The sequence below is a fragment of the Rhinoraja longicauda genome, chromosome 18 (genome assembly GCF_053455715.1).
Source record: "Rhinoraja longicauda isolate Sanriku21f chromosome 18, sRhiLon1.1, whole genome shotgun sequence".
NCBI lineage: Eukaryota > Metazoa > Chordata > Chondrichthyes > Rajiformes > Arhynchobatidae > Rhinoraja > Rhinoraja longicauda.
Window position 1 is genome coordinate 6376426 of NC_135970.1, and position 19171 is coordinate 6395596.

General features: G+C 48.2%; 2 protein-coding genes across 2 annotated transcripts in view; one reads left to right on the top strand and one right to left on the bottom strand.

Moving 5' to 3' along the window:
* LOC144602214 (oxysterols receptor LXR-alpha-like) overlaps positions 1–19171 on the bottom strand; it is a 442571-nt gene that overhangs the window by 3016 nt on the left and 420384 nt on the right. The window lies entirely within an intron of this gene.
* Positions 1549–15709, top strand: psmc3 (proteasome 26S subunit, ATPase 3). Its single transcript, XM_078415012.1, has 12 exons — positions 1549–1846; positions 2710–2790; positions 6888–7013; positions 7912–8016; positions 9667–9729; positions 9940–10077; positions 10414–10557; positions 11830–11978; positions 12959–13055; positions 13619–13764; positions 14042–14123; positions 15467–15709. Exons 1-12 carry the CDS (start codon positions 1805–1807, stop codon positions 15575–15577), a joined length of 1284 nt encoding a protein of 427 aa, XP_078271138.1. The 5' UTR covers positions 1549–1804; the 3' UTR covers positions 15578–15709.

The window sequence follows — 19171 nt, forward strand, 5'->3', positions numbered from 1 at the left end:
CCAGAACTTGAAGGCCTGAGCTATAGAGAGAGGTTGAGCAAGCTGGGAGTTTATTTTTGGAGCGCAGCAGAATGAGAGGTGATGTTATAGAGGCATATAAGATCATGAGGGAAATAGATAGGATAAATGCACCGATTCTTTCACCCAGAGTAGGGGGACCAAGAATCAGAGGACATAGGTTTAAGGTGAGAGGGAAAAATGTAATAATAACCTAGAACAACATTTAAAAGACATTTGGACAGGTACATGGATAGGAAAGGTTTAGAGGGATAAGGCCCAAACGTGAGCAGGTGGGAGTAGTGTAGATTGGGCAACTTGGACTAGTTGGGCCAAAGGACCTGTTTCCATACTGTATGCCTCTATGACCTTGCATTTATCTTGATTAAACTCCAACTGCCATTTCACCAATACATCAATATCACCCTGTAGCTTACAACTACCCTGAATGTAGGGGTTATAGAAATCAATACCCCAGGGTTGTAAAATGAAATGTTGTAGGAAGGAACTGTAGATGCTGGTTTAAACTGAAGATATACACAGTTTCCTGGGTTGTAAGTTGTCCAAGCTTGTGTGTGGGGAAATGTTGCCTGGTGGGGGTGGGGGGGGGCTTTGATGAGGGCATGTTGCCTGGTGGGGGTGGGGCGGGGCCTTTGGTGGGGACATGTTGCCTGGTGGGGGTGGGGGTGGGGGCGGGGCTTTTATCATATATATACAGCCGAAAACAGGCCTTTTCGGCCCACCAAGTCCGTGCCGCCCAGCATCCCCGCACACTAACACTATCCTACACCCACTAGGGACAATTTTTACATTTACCCAGCCAATTAACCTACATACCTGTACGTCTTTGGAGTGTGGGAGGAAACCGAAGATCTCGGAGAAAACCCACGCAGGTCACGGGGAGAACGTACAAACTCCTTACAGTGCAGCACCCGTAGTCAGGATCGAACCTGAGTCTCCGGCGCTGCATTCGCTGTAAACTCTACCGCTGCGCTACCGTGCCGCCCCTTTTGGTGGGGACATGTTGCCTGGTGGGGGTGGGCCTTTGGTGGGGACATGTTGCCTGGTGGGGGTGGGGCGGGGCCTTTGGTGGGGACATGTTACCTGGTGGGGGTTGGGTCAGGGCCTTTGGTGGGGACATATTGCCTGGTGGGGGTGGGACGGGGCCTTTGGTGGGGACATGTTGCCTGGTGGGGGCGGGGCCTATGGTGGGGACATGTTGCCTGGTGGGGGCGGGGCCGGGGTGGGGCCTATGGTGGGGACATGTTGCCTGGTGGGGGTGGGGCGGGGCCTATGGTGGGGACATGTTGCCTGGTGGGGATGGGGCGGGGCCTTTGGTGGGGACATGTTGCCTGGTGGGGGCGGGGCCTTTAGTGGGGACATGTTACCTGGTGGGGGTGGGGGCTGGGTCAGGGCCTTTGGTGGGGACATGTTGCCTGGTGGGGGTGGGGCCTTTGGTGGGGACATGTTGCCTGGTGGGGGCGGGGCCGGGGCCGGGCGGGTGACTGACAGCGCCCTCCTGCCCCGCACAAAGATGGCGCCGCCCACACCAACACTCAGCACTTTCTGCCGCGTCACCCGCTCACGCAGACCCGGCCCGCCCGCTCGGCCCGGCCACTCGCACATTCGCCGCCCGCTCTGGGTCGTAGAGGTAACGGAAGGTGGTGGGGCCGGTTCGAGCAGCGAGGTCTGTACAGTGGCCGGGACTCCGCGCCGTTGGCAGCGATCCCCGGGGTAGCGCATCCCGCAAGGTGCGGGGACGAAAGTGCGGCCCAGAACTGAGAGAGCAGCAGCGGCAGCGGGAAACATGGCGTCGCTCAACGACCGGTCGGTGTGGGATGAGGTGGAGGTGAGTGAGTGAGGGAGGGAGGGAGAGGGGGAGAAGGGGGGAGAAGGGGGGAGATGGGGGGAGAGAGGGAGAAGGGGGGAGGAGGGGGGAGAGAGGGGGAAGGGGGAGAAGGGAAGAGGGAGGGGGGGAGAGGGAGGGAGAGGGGGTGGAGGGGGAGAAGGGGAGGGAGGGGGAGAAGGAGAGGGAGGGGGAGAAGGAGAGGGAGGGGGAGAAGGAGAGGGAGGGGGGGGAGGAGAGGGGAGGGGGAAAAGGGAGAGGGAGGGAGGGGAGGAGAGGGGAGGGGGAAAAGGGGAGGGGGTGGGAGAGGGAGGAGGGGTGGGAGAGGGGAGGGAGAAGGGGAGGTGGGTGGGGGAAAGGGGAAGGAGGGGGGATTGTGAACATAAGGCGGTGTGAAGGTTCATAGCAGGGGCTGTGGGGATATAGAGGCGCTGGGGAAAGGAAGGAAATAGAACATTGAGAGTCGGGGAGAGGGTATGGAAATGTGGAAAAGAAAACATGAGATCAGATAAATAGTTGGAGGCAAAGTCAGTGAATATGGGGAAAAATAAGTGGAGGGGACTGGAAAATCCGGGGGGTTGGTGTGGGATTACAGTGCAGGAGAGGAAATGTGGGGGCAATGGAGGGAGGGGGAAATGGTACTGAAAATAATGGTTGAAAGGGGAATGTGAATGGAGGGAGTGGGAGTCTAGAGGGTGGGAATGTGGGGGGAGAGTGACTGACGGTGCAGGTGGTGTGGGAGTGAAAAAGAGACTGGCGGTAATGTGTTTACCGAATTTGAGTATAAATATATGAATAAATATTCAGTGCCTGCTTGTCTGTTGTGCCCTGACTTCCCTAATGGTTGTTTTGTTTTGTTTTTAAAGGATGGCATTGGCGAAGAGGTGCTTAAAATGTCCACTGAGGAGATTGTTCAGCGCACACGACTGCTGGACAGTGAGATCAAGGTAAAACTCCCGATTGGTTCATAAGATCATAAGGAATAGGAGTAGATTTAGGCCATTCAGGCCATCAAGTCTACCCTGCCATTCAATCATAGCTGATCTATCTCTCCCTCCTAGTCCCATTCTCCTGCCTTCTCCCCATAACCTCTGACATCTGTACTAATCAAGATTCTATCTATCTCTGCCTTAAAAATATCCACTGACTTGGCCTCCCCAGCCTTCTGCGGCAAAGAATTCCACAGATTCACCACCCTCTGACTAAAGACATTTCTCCTCATCTCCTTCCTAAAAGAAAGTACTTTAATTCTGAGGCTGTGACCTCTGACCCTAGACTCTTCCACTATTGGAAACTTCCTCTCCACATCCACTCTATCCAAGCCTTTCACTATTCTGTGTGCTTCAATGAGGTCATCCCTTATTCTTCTAAACTCCAGCGAGTACAGGCCCAGTGCTGACAAACGTTCATCATAGGTTGACCTCATTCCTGGGATCATTCTTGTAAACCTTCTCTGGATCCAATCCAGAGCCAGCACATCCTTCCTCAGATATGGTGCCCATAATTACTCACAATATTCCAAATGCGGTCTTACCAGCACCTTATAGAGCCTCAACATTACACCCCTGGGTTTGTATACAAGCCCTCTTGAAATGAATGCTAGCATTGAGTTTGCTTTCTTTACTTCTAATTTGACTTGCAGATTAACTTTTTGGGAATCCTGCACCAGCACTGATGATGATCAGGCTGCTGATGAACGCAACCCCCAACGATGCACGTTGGCGTTGAACCGGCTGACCCCTGTGCGGAGCCGGTTCAGGGCGACCCACTCTTTGCGGGGCGTGTCCGAGCCGGGTGGGGCTGTGATGTTCGGTGCGACAGTGAATTGAGGAGGTCGCGAAGTCTGTTCCCAGTTGGTTCTCCGTGCTCCTAGTATATTGAAACCAGAGCCATAGAGGGCCGCTGCATGACGGAAGAAGGGGCGACGAGATGACAGGCGTTGAGGTCCCAGTTGCTGTGAATCCTGGGCGAGGTGGTGCAAAGGATGTTTGGCGTCCGATGGGGCCTTGCACACCAGCCTATGAGTGAAGAACTCTCTGTAAAGCTTGGCAGGTGCGATACCTGTGAGCACTGGCAGGAGATCCGTCGGAGTAGGGCGTAGGCAGCCGGTGATGATCCACATGGTGTCGTTGAGGATGGCATCTAGCTTGTTAATATGAGCGCTGAGGCACCATGCTGGGGCAGCGTACTCAGCGGCGCTGTACACGAGTGCAAGAGCACTGGTTTGGAGAGTAGATGTCCTGGCGCCCCTTGGCGATCCAGCCAAGCAATGCAGGAGGTTGTTCCGAGCCGAGACTTTAGCACGGAGAGCTTCAAGGTGTTGCTTGTAGGTCAGCTGCCGATCTAGTTTCACGCCGAGGTATGTGGGAAATGGGTTGTAGGGTAGGGGTGACCCATTGAGGGTGACGGTTAGCTGGCGTTGAGCTTATTTGTTGTTCAGGTGAAAGGCTGTTGTGGTGGTTTTTGCCACACTCAGTTTTAGTCTCCAGGTCTTAAGGTAGCCCGCGACAAGTTCCATATCCGCCGAGAGCACATCCTCAACAGTTGACCAACTCCTGTCCGAGTGCATTAGGGCCAAGTCATCTGCGTATCCATACTGGCGTGAGGTCGTGTGTGGCAGATCGCTGATATAGAGGTTGAAGAGCATGGGGGCCAGTACCGAGCCTTGGGGGACTCCGTTTCTTAGGCGTCGCAGTCGGCTAGATTGTCCGTCGCTGGTCTTGAGTGCAAAACTGCGGTTGGCAAGGGACCGCACTAAATGATGGTCAGGGATGGTGCGGAGGAGCTTCAAGATCAAACCCTGGTGCCACACTGCATCATAGGTGGTGGTGAGGTCCACCAGTATGATGCCCACCTAGTGACCCTTTTCGAAACTGTCTTTGATGTCATAGGTCAGCTTGACTATTTGATGGATGGTGCAGCTTCCACGATGACTTGTTCAGCAGGTAGTTGAGGGTCGACGATTGGGTCTAGCCGGGCCAGGAGACGCCGTTCGAGGAGCTTGTAAGGGACACAGAGGAGTGAGATGGGCCGATAGTCCCTTGGGTCGTCCGTAGACTTGTTTGGTTTTGGTAGCGCAATGACGGTGGCTTTCCGCCAGATCTTCGGAATGGACTGACCAATGAGGCAAGAGGAGTAGAACTCACAGCCTGACCAGGCATTTAGGACCGCAGTGTTTCAGGAATTCTGGGGGGATGTTATTAGGACCCTGGGCTTTTCCACATTTCACTTGAGAGATGACAGAAGAAAGTTCTGCAGAGGAAAAGGGTGCTGACAGGTGCCCATCAGAGCCTGGAGCTTTCCAAAGATTAGTGGTTTCCTGGTTGACAGAACGAGTATGTTTCCCCTCAGCCAAATCATTAAATAGTTCTGCAGTCAAAGGAATCTGCCATAACCAGACTCCACATTGGAGACCACTGGTCTCATTCTCCTTCCTGTCGGGAAAGGCTAGGACATTTTGGCTCGGTATTCCTTGGAGTTTAGAAGAATGAGGAGTGGCCTTATTCAAACACAAGATCTATCAGGGTTTGACATGGTGGCATATATATCCGTCTAAACCTTTCATGTCCATGTACCTGTCTAAGTGTCTTTTAAATATCGGACTTGTACTTGGCTGTCGCACGTCTTTGGCAGCGTGTTCTATATACGCACCATCCTCTGTGGGGGAAAAGTCGCCCCTTGGGTCCCTTTTGCATTTTTCCCCTATAATCTTTTGCTTTAGACACCCCTACCCTGGGGAAATGACTGTAACTATTCACCTTCTCTATACCCCATGATCTTATATATCTCCATAAGTCCACCCCTTAGCCTTCATTGCTCCAGGGAAACAAGACCTAGCCTATGTATAGGAACAGTTGAATGGGCCAAATGCTGGGAAATAGGACTAGTTTAGATGGGTCATCTTGGTGTGGATGAGTTGGCCCAAAGGGCCTGTTTCCGTGCTTATGACTCTTTCCAGACACCCCCTATAACTCAAATCCTCCAGACCCGGTAATGTCCTTGTGGATCTTTTTTGCACCCGTACCAGTTTAATGACGTTCTTCTAATAGCAGGGTGACCAGAACTGTACACATTACTCCAAGGTGGCCTTACTGACAGATTCTACATCTGTAACATTATGACCCGATTCCTGTACGTTGATTGATGAAAGCACTAGTGCCAATGGAATGTTGGCCTTCATAACAAGAGGAGTTGAGTATAGGAGCAAAGAGGTCCTTCTGCAGTTGTACAGGGCACTAGTGAGACCGCACCTGGAGTACTGTGTGCAGTTTTGGTCTCCAAATTTGAGGAAGGATATTCTTGCTATTGAGGGTGTGCAGCGTAGGTTTACTAGGTTAATTCCCGGAATGGCGGGACTGTCATATCTTGAAAGACTGGAGCGACTAGGCTTGTATACACTGGAATTTAGAAGGATGAGAGGAGATCTTATCGAAACGTATAAGATTATTAAGGGGTTGGACACGTTAGAGGCAGGAAACATGTTCCCAATGTTGGGGGAGTCCAGAATAAGGGGCCACAGTTTATGAATAAGGGGTAGGCCATTTAGAACTGAGATGAGGAAAAACTTTTTCAGTCAGAGAGTTGTGAATCTGTGGAATTCTCTGCCTCAGAAGGCAGTGGAGAGCAATTCTCTGAATGCATTCAAGAGAGAGCTAGATAGAGCTCTTAAGGATAGCGGAGTCAGGGGGTATGGGGAGAAGGCAGGAACGGGGTACTGATTGAGAATGATCAGCCATGATCACATTGAATGGCGGTGCTGGCTCGAAGGGCCGAATGGCCTCCTCCTGCACCTATTGTCTATTGTCTATTGTCAAACGCTACCCTGATATAATTGAGTTGACCTTAGCCTGTGCATGCTGGCTATATTTAAAAATACATTTTGGAAATGAACATTGGGTCAAACAGAGTCCATGGGAAAGGAAACAGAGTTAACATTTCAGATTAAAAAACATTGGCTTTGTGTTTGTTCTATGGATTATTGCAAGGATGAGGAGTGATCTCTGTGCAGCGTGCCTGGACTTGATATAAACTGTGTGCTTGGCAGATCATGAAGAGTGAGGTGCTGAGAGTCACACATGAGCTGCAGGCCATGAAAGACAAAATCAAGGAGAACAGTGAGAAGATCAAAGTCAACAAGACCCTGCCGTACTTGGTCTCCAATGTGATTGAGGTAAGTACACTAGCTGTACTGTTAAGCTAATGTTAAGGATCCCAACACGCTCTGATTCTGAAGTACCTCAGGTGATGGCACTTTGGAGCATGGTCCCTCAAGGGGACCTGAGAGGGTAAACGAGACCTTGATTAACCATAGCCAGTTTGTCAACCGAATAGACGGAAGCTTTGACTTCTGAGTTAGCTAGAGTTCACATCTCCCTGTAGCAGCTGTGAACATGATCATGAGCTTATAGTGGAGAAAGGGGTCCTAGTGAGTTTAAAGGGAGTGCAGGAAACCGAATCAGGTGAGACAGATATTGAACCATCAGAATTTCCAAACATGTGCATAAGGGATTGTTGGAATTTTACCATGCTGGCTTGTTGCCTGGTTTATTCATGTCTTTGAATGTACTGTCCTTACCAAATCTGGCAAGTCTGGGGTTCTAGGCCCGCCAATGTAATTGACTGTTAATTGTCTCTGACCAGAGGAATGAGGGATGAGCAATAAATGCTGGGCTTGCCTCTTGCCTTATGATCGAATAAGTAATATTTTTCAAAGAGAACCTCCTTTCAGAGTGCATCACTTTCTCAGCACAGATCTAGGGTTGTGTTGAGTGGGAACCCACAATGTTCGGACATGGAAGGAAGAACCAAACCCATTCTTCTGCACCTCCTGCCTTCCATGGTGCACAGGAATAATGCAAGCTGCTTCTCTCTCGGGCATCAAACTGTCAACCCCTCCTGCTGGTAAACTTCACACATCTGAAAAGACACCTCTCCCACACTGCAGCATTCATGATCACATTCAAGTGCCTAAGATGAAGGGTGTGGGCGGTTATGGGGCCTTGGCTGTGGTGGGTTGAGCAGAATGAGTTTAGGATTCCACTCACTATATCTCCTTCAATGTCTCTCAGTTGTTGGATGTTGATCCAAATGATCAGGAGGAGGATGGCGCCAACGTTGATCTGGATTCGCAACGGAAAGGGAAGTGCGCTGTGATCAAAACATCTACCCGTCAGGTGAGTGGGTCTGAAGGTTTGAGGATGTAATAGCTGTGCGGGGACTATTTTCAGAAGATAGTGTTTCTGTAATACACATGCAGGGCAACTTGGGAGGTGAGCACAGTTCAAGTTTACTATGTGGTGTAACCTGAGAATGTGGTGGCATGAGAAAGGATTGTCTAGACATAGTCATACAGCATTGAACCAGGTCCTTCGGCACAACATGCCAGTGTCGACCAGGATGACCTGTCTACACTAATCCCACCTGCCCACATTTGGCCTATATCCCACTAAACCTTTCCTATCCCTATCCAAATGTCTTTTAAATGTTGTTATAGTACCTGCCTCAATTACCTCCTCTGGCAGCTCATTCCATATAACCACCCCCCTCGGTGTGGAAAAAGTTACCTCTCGGGTTCTTATTAAATCTTTCCCTTCTCACCTTAAACCCGTGTCCTCTGGTTCTTGATTCCCCTATTCTAGGTAAAAGACTGTGCATTTACCCTATCTATTCCCCTTATGATCATACATCTTTATTAGATCACCCCTCACCCCCCTGTGCTCCAAGGAATAAAGTCCGAGCCTGCCGAACCTCTCCCTATAGCACAGGCCCTCAAGTCCTGGCAATATCCGCATAAAGCCCATAACTACTAACACTAACACTAACAGTGGGCAAGTCCTAAATGGGACTTGTACGGGTGTTGGACGACCCCGCCCCCACGATGTCTCCACTGTCTTGTGTGCATGCCACATGTACAGTCGGCAAGTTGTTGGTTCCAGCGGCTTTAGGGCTTGTCTACCTAGCACGTGAAGCCTGGGTTTGGCGGATTGCGCGGAGGAAACCACCAGAAGGTTCAACGGGCAGAAAGACGATCCCAGCAAAGCGTCGTGGAGCGCAAACAGGGCAGAGTGAGATACGTAGGACACTTCTGACCATCCACTGCATCCTGACCTGTCCCCAGCCGTCCCGACTATGTCTTGCTGCTGGAACCCGATAGGCCAGGACGAGAGAGTGAGGCCGACGATCTGTGCAACTCCCCCTCACTTGAATCCAAGTCAAGCGCAAGTCATGACTTCAACCGTGGCCAGTGTACACACCGCGGCTGGCGGCGATCCCAATCAGCGGCCGAAAAGTGAAGTCATGGTCATCTTCCAACCCGAAGGATGAACAACAACAACAACTCTTTCACCACTCCTAAACATGCCAGAGCAAGCCCATTATTCCAACTCTTGCTCTATATACTTTATACCGTCCCCTTACATTCAACCTCCCAAAGTGCAACACCTCACCCTTGTTTGGTCTGGAATGCTAACAGAGTGGCCAGGTGTGAAATATACAAACCAGGCTGACACTGACCATGCTGCTCCAGGGAGAAGCTAGCAAGCTATGTAATAAAAAATGAACTGCAAATGCTGGTTTACACCAAAGATATACACAAAATGTTGGATGTGATTCAGTGGGCCAGGCAGCATCCATAGAGAAAATAGATAGGTGACGTTTTGGGCCTGAAGAAGGGCCCCGATCTGAAATGTCACCTGCCCATTTGCTCCAGAGATGCTGCCTGTCCCACTGAGTTACTCCAACATTTTGAGTTTATCTCTAGCTAGCCATGTGTCAGTTGGTTTTGGCTGATCTGAACCAAAACAGTGTTATTTTGTCTTTTACAGACCTATTTCTTACCGGTGATTGGACTAGTTGATGCAGAGAAACTGAAGCCAGGTGATCTGGTGGTGAGTTTATGACCCTTGTTACTCTGTTTTAAATTCTCTCTGCTTTTACTTGTTTTACAACTTGATTTAACTTTCCATGTATTGTGTGTGCCAAATTCCTGCCCTCAGAATCTTGTGGGGCTACAAATGTCCCTGATCTCTATGCAGTGACCTTCAGTGTGAGGCTGTTTCGTGTGTGTTGTCAGTGTAATATCCAGCCTTTCCTTCCAGGGTGTGAACAAGGATTCCTACCTGATTCTGGAGACACTGCCAACAGAGTATGACTCTCGAGTCAAGGCCATGGAGGTGGATGAACGACCAACTGAGCAGTACAGTGATGTTGGTGGCTTGGACAAGCAGATTCAGGAGGTTAGTCACTGTCCACAGTTGTTGATGTCCTGTCCTGCCTGCATTACTGGAGCAGTAAAGCCAAGGGCTCCTGAGTGGGAGATGAATAGCGGTGTGATGGCCTGGTGATTGGGATGGCTTGGGTTAGGAGGGAAGAGTACCATGCACACAATACTAGGAGCTACAGGCCCCAAGTTCCTATTTGGTTCCATGGGAACTTGTATTAACGGAGAGTTGGGTTCAGAAGAACAGATGTATTTTGGGGCAGAGGGCCAAATTGAGAGTGCATTGCGATTGTTTGAGTGCGTAAGAGAATGAGTGACTTTCGATAATGATCCTGGCACCTCCCTCTTGCAGCTGGTTGAAGCCATTGTCCTTCCCATGAATCACAAGGAGAAGTTTGAGAACCTGGGGATTCAGCCTCCCAAAGGTGTTCTGATGTATGGACCGCCAGGAACAGGCAAGACCCTGCTGGCCAGAGCCTGTGCTGCCCAGACTAAGGTGAGTGCCTAAGCCATGTTTCTGTGAGGGAGAGTTCTGGACATGCTCCCTGGTAACTTGCTTCCACTCCATTTCTGTGTGTTCTGAGGTCAATGTGGTAATCAATGGGGGGAGGGGTGGTGGGACAAGGGAGGCAAGAGATGCTTGACCGCTTCCTCATTTGTACTGGACCTCAGCTGTTGGTTCCTGATACCATCCTGAATGCTGCTCCTGCATTTTGATGTGGGCTGAGGGTCCCCAGGAGTCGCTGAGAATGTCCCTCCTTTCTAAATACATCCTTGAATTCTTTCCTCTGTCCATCTGGTAATTAGGATAAAGTGCCTATTTTGTGAGTGTTGCTTCAGGTATGTAAACAATGAGACTTGGCCAACAGAGCTGGCTGAAGTAAGGCTCAATTCCAGGATGATCCACTGACATTGGTCCACTTATCTTTCCAGTGGACTTCACAGAAGCTGTGTAATTGGTATCCACCAGTGTTTCAGAGTGTCTGCTGTCAGCAACCCAAATCTCAGAAGCAAACAGGACAGCAGGGATCACTGCTTACCCAGTGCACCATGATCTGTACTGCATTTGAGGTCGTGGTCTTCACTGACATGCAGTTGGTGATATGATCTGGTTAATGCGTTAGTGTGAGTGGCACTGGTGATTTTTCTGCTATTGTTTCCCCCTCAGTTGTGGTCTCATTATTAGTGCTCCCCTTACAGTGGAAATGGAGCTGTATCTCTGGTAATTGATTTCACAGGCTTATTTAGGTTGGATCTGAGCACCAAGCTGCCCGCATGTGATAATTCGTATCACACACAATGAATTATCACATTGCTTGTGGCTCTTTCTAGGGCTGACAACACACTTAAATAGCATCGAGGGAGGTGTACTCTGTACAGGTGCTCCCTGGCTTACGATGCTTCGACTTACAATATTTCGACTGCGATGGTGCAAACGGTAGCGACCCATAGTGAGCCGCAGCTCGCTTCCACCCACGTGATCGGGCGTATTAAATGCATTTCGACGTACAATATTTTCGGTTTGCGATGGGTTTCTCTGAACGGAACCCCGTCGTAAGCTGAGGGGCACCTGTATGTAAGCTGTGATGTTGCCACCCTAAGTAATCACAGAGGAGACTACAATTGTAACTTCTTTACTTTGTAACCTGCCTGAGTAGTTTGGTGACAGCAGAGGATTCGTTCTCTATCTGACCGGGTTGCATTTTATTGGATGGTGCAACAGAAGCATTTCACGCGCTTTGATCTTGTGATCCCCTGCTCATTGTAGGCAACTTTTTTGAAATTGGCCGGGCCACAGCTGGTTCAGATGTTTATTGGGGATGGTGCAAAGCTGGTTCGTGATGCATTTGCCTTGGCAAAGGAGAAGGCTCCATCCATTATCTTTATCGACGAGCTGGATGCCATTGGAACAAAGCGGTGAGTGAACTGATTGGCCGTTCGTGTTGTCTCCCTGTGTGAATGCGGGGTAGCAGAGAGGGTTTCCTGATTCTTTCAGTTTCACTTTAGTTCACACTATCCATTGGGTGTGAAGCACTGCTATTTTCTGTTTGGGGGCATGTGTGAGCATTTAATCGTAGTTTAGTTTAGGGAGTTGAGTATAGGAGCAAAGATGTCATTCTGCAGTTGTACAGGGCCCTAGTGTGACTGCACCTGGAGTACTGTGTGCAGTTTTGGTCTCCAAATTTGAGGAAGGATATTCTTGCTATTGAGGGCGTGCAGCCTAGGTTTACTAGGTTAATTCCCGGAATGGCGGGACTCATATGTTGAAAGACTGGAATTTAGAAGGATGAGAGGGGATCTTATCGAAACGTATAAGATTATTAAGGGGTTGGACACGTTAGAGGCAGGAAACATGTTCCCAATGTTGGGGGAGTCCAGAACAAGAGGCCACAGTTTAAGAATAAGGGGTAGGCCATTTAGAACTGAGATGAGGAAAAGCTTTTTCAGTCAGAGACTTGTGAATCTGTGGAATTCTCTGCCTCAGAAGGCAGTGGGAGCCAATTCTCCGAATGCATTCAAGAGAGAGCTAGATAGAGCTCTTAAGGATAGCGGAGTCAGGGGTTATGGGGAGAAGGCAGGAACGGGGTACTGATTGAGAATGATCAGCCATGATCACATTGAATGGCGGTACTGGCTCGAAGGGCCTCCTCCTGCACCTATTGTCTATTAATCACTTTCGTACTATGGCGTGTCGGTGTTCTATTAAAAATGATGGGAGATGTTCTGTTGAGGATTTGAGAACAGAGATCCTACCTGCTGGAGAGGTTGTGTAATGTACTTCCCCTGATACGGTTGGGGTTGAAGGCAGTATGTCGGCAGCAGCAGTGAGTGGTGTGAGTGAAATACTGCCTGAGGAAGATCATTGGGTAACATTTGGGTTTTCTCTTTCCCTGCAGGTTTGACAGTGAGAAGGCTGGTGACCGGGAGGTTCAGCGGACAATGTTGGAGCTGCTCAATCAGCTAGATGGTTTCCAGCCAAATACACTTGTCAAGGTGAGCATGGGGAAAAGAAGTGCATTAACACTTAGAGCGGCACGGTGGCACAACGGTAGAGTAGCTGCCTAACAGCGAATGCAGCGCCGGAGACCCGGGTTTGATCCCATCTATGGGCTTGTCTGTTTTCCCCTGACCTGCGTGGGTTTTCTCCGAGATCTTCAGTTTCCTCCCACACTCCAAAGACGTATAGGTATGTAGGTTAATTGGCTTGGTAAATGTAAAAATTGTCCCTAGCGTGTGTGTAGGATAGTGTTAATGTGCGGGGGATCGCTGGTCGGCGTGGACCCTGTGGGCCTGTCTCCACACTGTATCTCTAAACTAAACCGCGATTACCTATTTTGCAGCAATAACCCTTGCAATTAGTGGAAGGCACGCAGGGCCTAGCTTCTTGGAATGGAGATGGAAGTGGGTCACCTTGATCTATTTATTTCAGGAGTACTCAACCGTGATGCGAAGGGTTTGTTGGGCATGAGCAGGGTGTGCTGGAGCCAGGAATGTACCTGTGTGACCTCCCTTTGTTGTCTGGGTATGACCAGCTCTCTCTGCTTTCACCCCTCCAGGTGATTGCTGCCACCAATCGGGTGGATATCCTCGATCCAGCCTTGCTGAGATCAGGCAGACTTGACCGTAAGATTGAGTTCCCAATGCCCAACGAAGAGGCACGTGCAAGAATCATGCAGATTCACTCAAGGAAGATGAACGTGAGGTAAGCCGATCTGTTGGAACCCATGAACTAGAAGAGGTTAATCTCACTTTATTAGCCTTTTCATGGTTTCTCTGTCCTGTATCATATCTAGCCAGTCTCAAACTGATCTAATGGGTATTTAGGAACGCAACCGTGTACCATATTGGACGTGGTAGGTAATATTGTCGAGGTGTGCATGCAAAGTAATCCAGCTGCGATAGCTTAATTATTAAGACAAAGTGGTGGCATCTCATTTTTAGTCGCAGGTTATTGTTAATTCCTTGTTATTGTTCTGCAGCCCTGACGTGAACTATGAAGAGTTGTCTCGATGTACCGATGACTTTAATGGAGCTCAGTGCAAGGCTGTGTGTGTGGAAGCAGTGAGTATACCTCCGAGCAGATATGTTGGGATAAAGACGATTTCAAAGAGCAGTATAAACCTGGCAGCACTTCCTGTACGAATATAAGAACTTGAAACAGGACTGGATTATTCATTTCCTTGTGCCTGTTCTGCCATTCATTAAGATCAAGGTTGAACATTTACCTAGTGCTGCATTTTGCAGTAACCTTATCTTCCATATACTAAAACTCTCGTTTGTTTGGTCCTAATCTACAGCCAAAACGGTACACGATAGTGCGACAATTTTAAGCCCACCTTATTCACCGCGTCCCTTTAGTGCTGGAAGAAGTTTCATTGAAATCGTGTTATATTTTAAAAGTTAATCACATTTTAAAGTTTAAATCTATCTCCTAGGGAGGGAGGGGAGGAGGGAGGATAGGGGGGGGGGGTTGAGGGGGATGGAGGGGAAGGGAGGGGGGAGTGGGGGGTGAGGAAGAGGAAAGGGGGAGAATAGGTTGCTGCACCAATGCAGGAAAGGTTTGGGCCCAACGGGTCCACTTGGTCTACATTCTTTAAATATCCAAAGCTATCAACCTTTTGTCTTCAGTTATATAGTGGCTAATGAAGGGGTCTTTATGGTTTGCTGTGATTGTGTGGGTTTCCACCGGGTGCCCTGGTTTCCCCCCACGTTCCAAAAAGGTGCTGGTAGGTTGAATGGCCACTGTAAAATGCCTCCAGCTTGTAGGTGAGTGGTAGAATATACCTCAGCAGGTCAGGCAGCATGTTTGGAGAACATGGATAAGAGACCTTTGGGGTCGAGATCTTCAGATTTGAAGTCTGAAGAAGGGTCCCAACCCGAAAGGTCTCCTATCCATGGTCTCCAGAGATGCTGCCTGATCTGTTGAATTATTCCAGCGCTTTGTCTTTTCTGAAATAGACATGGGATTTTTAATCCTCTATTCGTTTTCAAATACAATGATGCTCCTTGCCCCACTGAAGGCCCCAGCCTGAGGACTTTGCTGGCTGAAGTAAAACATGCCCTGCCCACAGATTTGTATTCCCATGAAAGGCTCTTGCTGAACTACACTCGCGCTTGTATGGTGCAGTTACTTCAAGTATTTTCATTGTGGAGCCATCGCAGTCAGTTCTTCCAGAAGAATAAATTACAGTTACCCTCCCCTTTCAACTCTGGAGAGTGTAGATCTAACACTTGGTACTGATGACAGACTTGCATACAATGGTAAGCCTCCCAACGCCACCAGGTCGACCTTGCCATGTACCTTGAGCTGTATGATTCATGCCCTGGAGGCTGAATTTGTAGCGAGTTTTCTCTAGCTGGCAGATTTGTGGGTTTCCTTAGCTGGTATTCTTTTAATCTTACAGGGGATGATTGCTCTGCGCAGAAAAGCAACGGAACTCACTCATGAGGACTACATGGAGGGCATCCTGGAGGTCCAGGCCAAGAAAAAGGCCAACCTACAATATTACGCTTAGGGTAACGTGACATCAGTGTCAGCGGTGAGCAAGGGATGTCGAGGCCTCGTGTAGGTGTGGCCTACTGGGGACTGTTCTGTAAACATGCAAGCTCTTCACTTAGACTAAATAAACTGCATTTTTCTATGTTAATTGTGGCCAAGCCTGGTCGGTGATGTATCGGGAGTTTGCCTCTACACAGTGTTAATGAATCTCGCAGTCAGGGTGTGACAGTATTGGGTCCCATCTGGTGTACAGCATTAACAACAGATTTACAGCTATCATTGGTGTGGCTGGGGGTTGGAGCAGAAATACTGTCCACCTGTTGCCTGGTTCTCCACCTTTTCCCAGGATGTTCCTTCGATGTTGAATATGGAGGAATAACGAGCGCTTGAGGTGATGGGTTCTGCTCCACTTCTAGAGCTCAGTGACCCGATGGCCAGTGTTGCTGAGCTTGACAAATGGAAGGACGTAGACACCAGCATGAATGGGAACCTCGAGGGCTGGTTGTTTTGGTGCTGGCTGCTAGTTATCTCACCAGGATATTTTCACAACCCAGCTCAAGAATGAAGTAGGCGTCTTGCTTGGATGGGGTTGCACCATTGGCCCATGTCAGTCCTGCGGTCAAGGGAGGGACTGCATGAACCTGACCCAGTCATTGGAGGAGCGGCATTAAAATTAATCAGTCTGGTTAGGTGGGGTGGCATTGAGCATCTTGTGTGGTGGCGATGGGGTGGGTTGGTAGCAACACCCCTTTTGTTTCTTGTTTGAGGCAGCGAAGGCATTAATACTAATGGGTGCAACATTTCAGCATTAACATTCCAGGCTCCTAGCTGGAAGCTGGGTGAGATGAAACACCAATACTTACCAGAATAGGGCTAGTATTTTTCCCCTCCCCCTCCAATTCTCATGGTTACTAGGACAGCATTAGCCCCTTGGTTTGCCAGAGAGGAGCAGCATTAACTATCATCAGCTGCCTGGTCACTGATGAGGGCTCCACTAATGCTCCTGAACCTCTAGTTCCACAAGGAACCTAGCTAGAAGGTGACTATACTGACCTCAAATGATATTCTCATATTGGGGTAGGGCGTAATTGATCTCATCGCACCCTGGTCAGGAATCTTGACAACCGTTGCTTAATCAAACTAGTTGGCTGAATGAAAGTCTGACCAAGTTTACCATAATTTCACTCCCATCCCTTGTAATAAACCCTAGTGTAATAAGGCACAGCAGAAAAAACCCATTAATAAACCCGTATTTGGTTTGTTACCAGAGTTATATCATTTACTGATGTTACTGTGAGGAGTGGTGTGTGCTCTGGCACCCTCATTTTATTCTAAATTGCATTTAGATTCTTATGACTTTAGTTTTCTAACCAGAGGTCAACATCTGTGCTGAAATTCACTAACTAAAATTCACTAGAATTCACTCTACAAATATGTTGAAGTCTAGTTTGCTGCAGTCATCATCCAACTGACCATGTCCCCAAGTTGGTTCCAGAGAGTGATACAGTGTGGCAATAGGCCCTTCGGCCCAACTTGCCCACACTGGCCAACATATCCCAGCTACACTAGTCCCACCTGCCTGCATTTGGTCCCTATCTCTCCAAACCTGTCCTATCCATGTACCATGTTTCTTAAATGTTGGGATAGTCCCAGCCTCAACTACCTCCTCTGGCAACTTGTTCCATACACCCAACACCCTTTGTGTGAAAACTTTACCCCTCTGATTCATATTAAATCTTTTCCTCTTCACCTTAAACCAACGTCCTCTGGTCCTCGATTCACCTACTCTGGGCAAGAGACTCTGTGTGCGTCCACTCGATTTATTCCTCGCATGATTTTATACACATGAATTATGAAGTTATGGTTTCATTCTACGTTTGAACCATGGCCACAAACTGTGAAAGGTGCTGTCACCAGGATTATTGATGCCCGCTTGCACAATGTGCTGCCCTAACCAACTGCCCTTTACTTTGCTTCAGTCTTACACCCAAGCGGACTTTCTGCCCCCCTAAATTACACACTCTTTGATGTTATTCAGTTGTCTGTTGTTGTAGGCCTTTGGAAATTTACTAAGGTACACTTAATGCAATCACCACGTGGCCTCCAAGAATTTCACAGGTCTGTTAAGCAAGATTTTTCAGTGTGGGCAAGTCTTTATTTTCTATCTTCCTATCTATTACTGCTGTCGTTAAACTGACAGCTTTGTAGTTCACTGTATATGTTCAATCTCCTGTTTTAAATACGACTATCTCCCACTCTTCGGCACAACTCCTATATCTAACAGTACCTGTAATGTTCGACCAGTTAGGTTATTTTAATGCTCGAGCAATTTTTTTCTTCTGAGTGATTAATTAATATTTCTACATTTTAAAGGCAGTTGCATGACTTCTAATTTTATTTTCTGATTACATATACATTGATGTCTCCATAGTAAAAAGTGATATTGAATATTTATGGACTCTATATCCCTTATTGACCAGCATGAGCAAAGAGAAACTAAAAGGCAGTTCGTTCTTCATTGACTTTATCCTGTTCACACCCAAACTTTCCTGCAATATATTTTACAATTTTGATTTTGTTTTCATTACTTCAGATCTGTTTTCTTCCTTTGTGATTAAGTAATCTTCTAATCTCTATACTCTCCTATCTGCTTATTTGTTACCCGTGTCTTTTCATTTCCTTATTGATCCATCCTATTTCGTTTACTAAAAACAAACTGATGGAGGAACTCAGTGCGTCAGGCAGCATTCGATAGCAGTTTTCTTTTTTGCTCCAGATTCCAGAGTCTACAGTCTGTCATTGTATTTCACTGGTTGTTAGGTTGCCCTTGTTTGTAAGGCAATATATTTTGATCCTAAACTTAAATTTTCTGTCTTGGTTTTATCTTGATTGTGATTAAACATTTTCCCCTCTGCTGTTTCCCCTCTTCTGTATCATTGCTTGCCATTTGTGTTTTATTTTCCATCATTTCTTAGCCCGTCAGGGTTGACTCTTCAGTCTACCTTAATTTTGTCATCTATCTACTTTCATCAGTCATTGTTTTAAGACATGCCATGATCATTGTAGTCCAGATAGTCCAGTACTTTAATGTTCTCTACTTTTTGTGCCATTACAGTAGCAAATCCTCCGATTCACTGCAAGTTAGGGGTAGCTCTGTCTCCTCTACCTGCCTCTTCTGGCCAGTTTGTTGTGAGGTATTTGAAACCCTGTCCCCATGTATTATTACTGTCCTTTTAGGCCTTTCCAAGATGAATTGACAAAACCACCTTGCTTCCACTGTGTTCTCTTATCTTTGCTGTTTAGGTGTTCTTTCTGCCTCACTCATGGCTGCAATGCATTTTTCTGTGACTATCGATACTGTCTAGGGATTGAGTTGGGGAGGGATGGTTTCAGGGGCTTTACTACTGTCAGCTGTTTCCACCTGTAAAGCAGCAGCTTGCAGGACTTTGGGGGTGGGGGGGGGGGACTACCCGGAGCCTGGGACAAGAAAAAGACCAGGCAGGATATGATGGGCTGAACAGCCTGAGCTGTAAGATTATTTTAAAGCTGGTTGTGACAGGAGTGTCGATGCAAAAACCTGATGGGATGTTATAAAGGAAGGTGTGTGGTG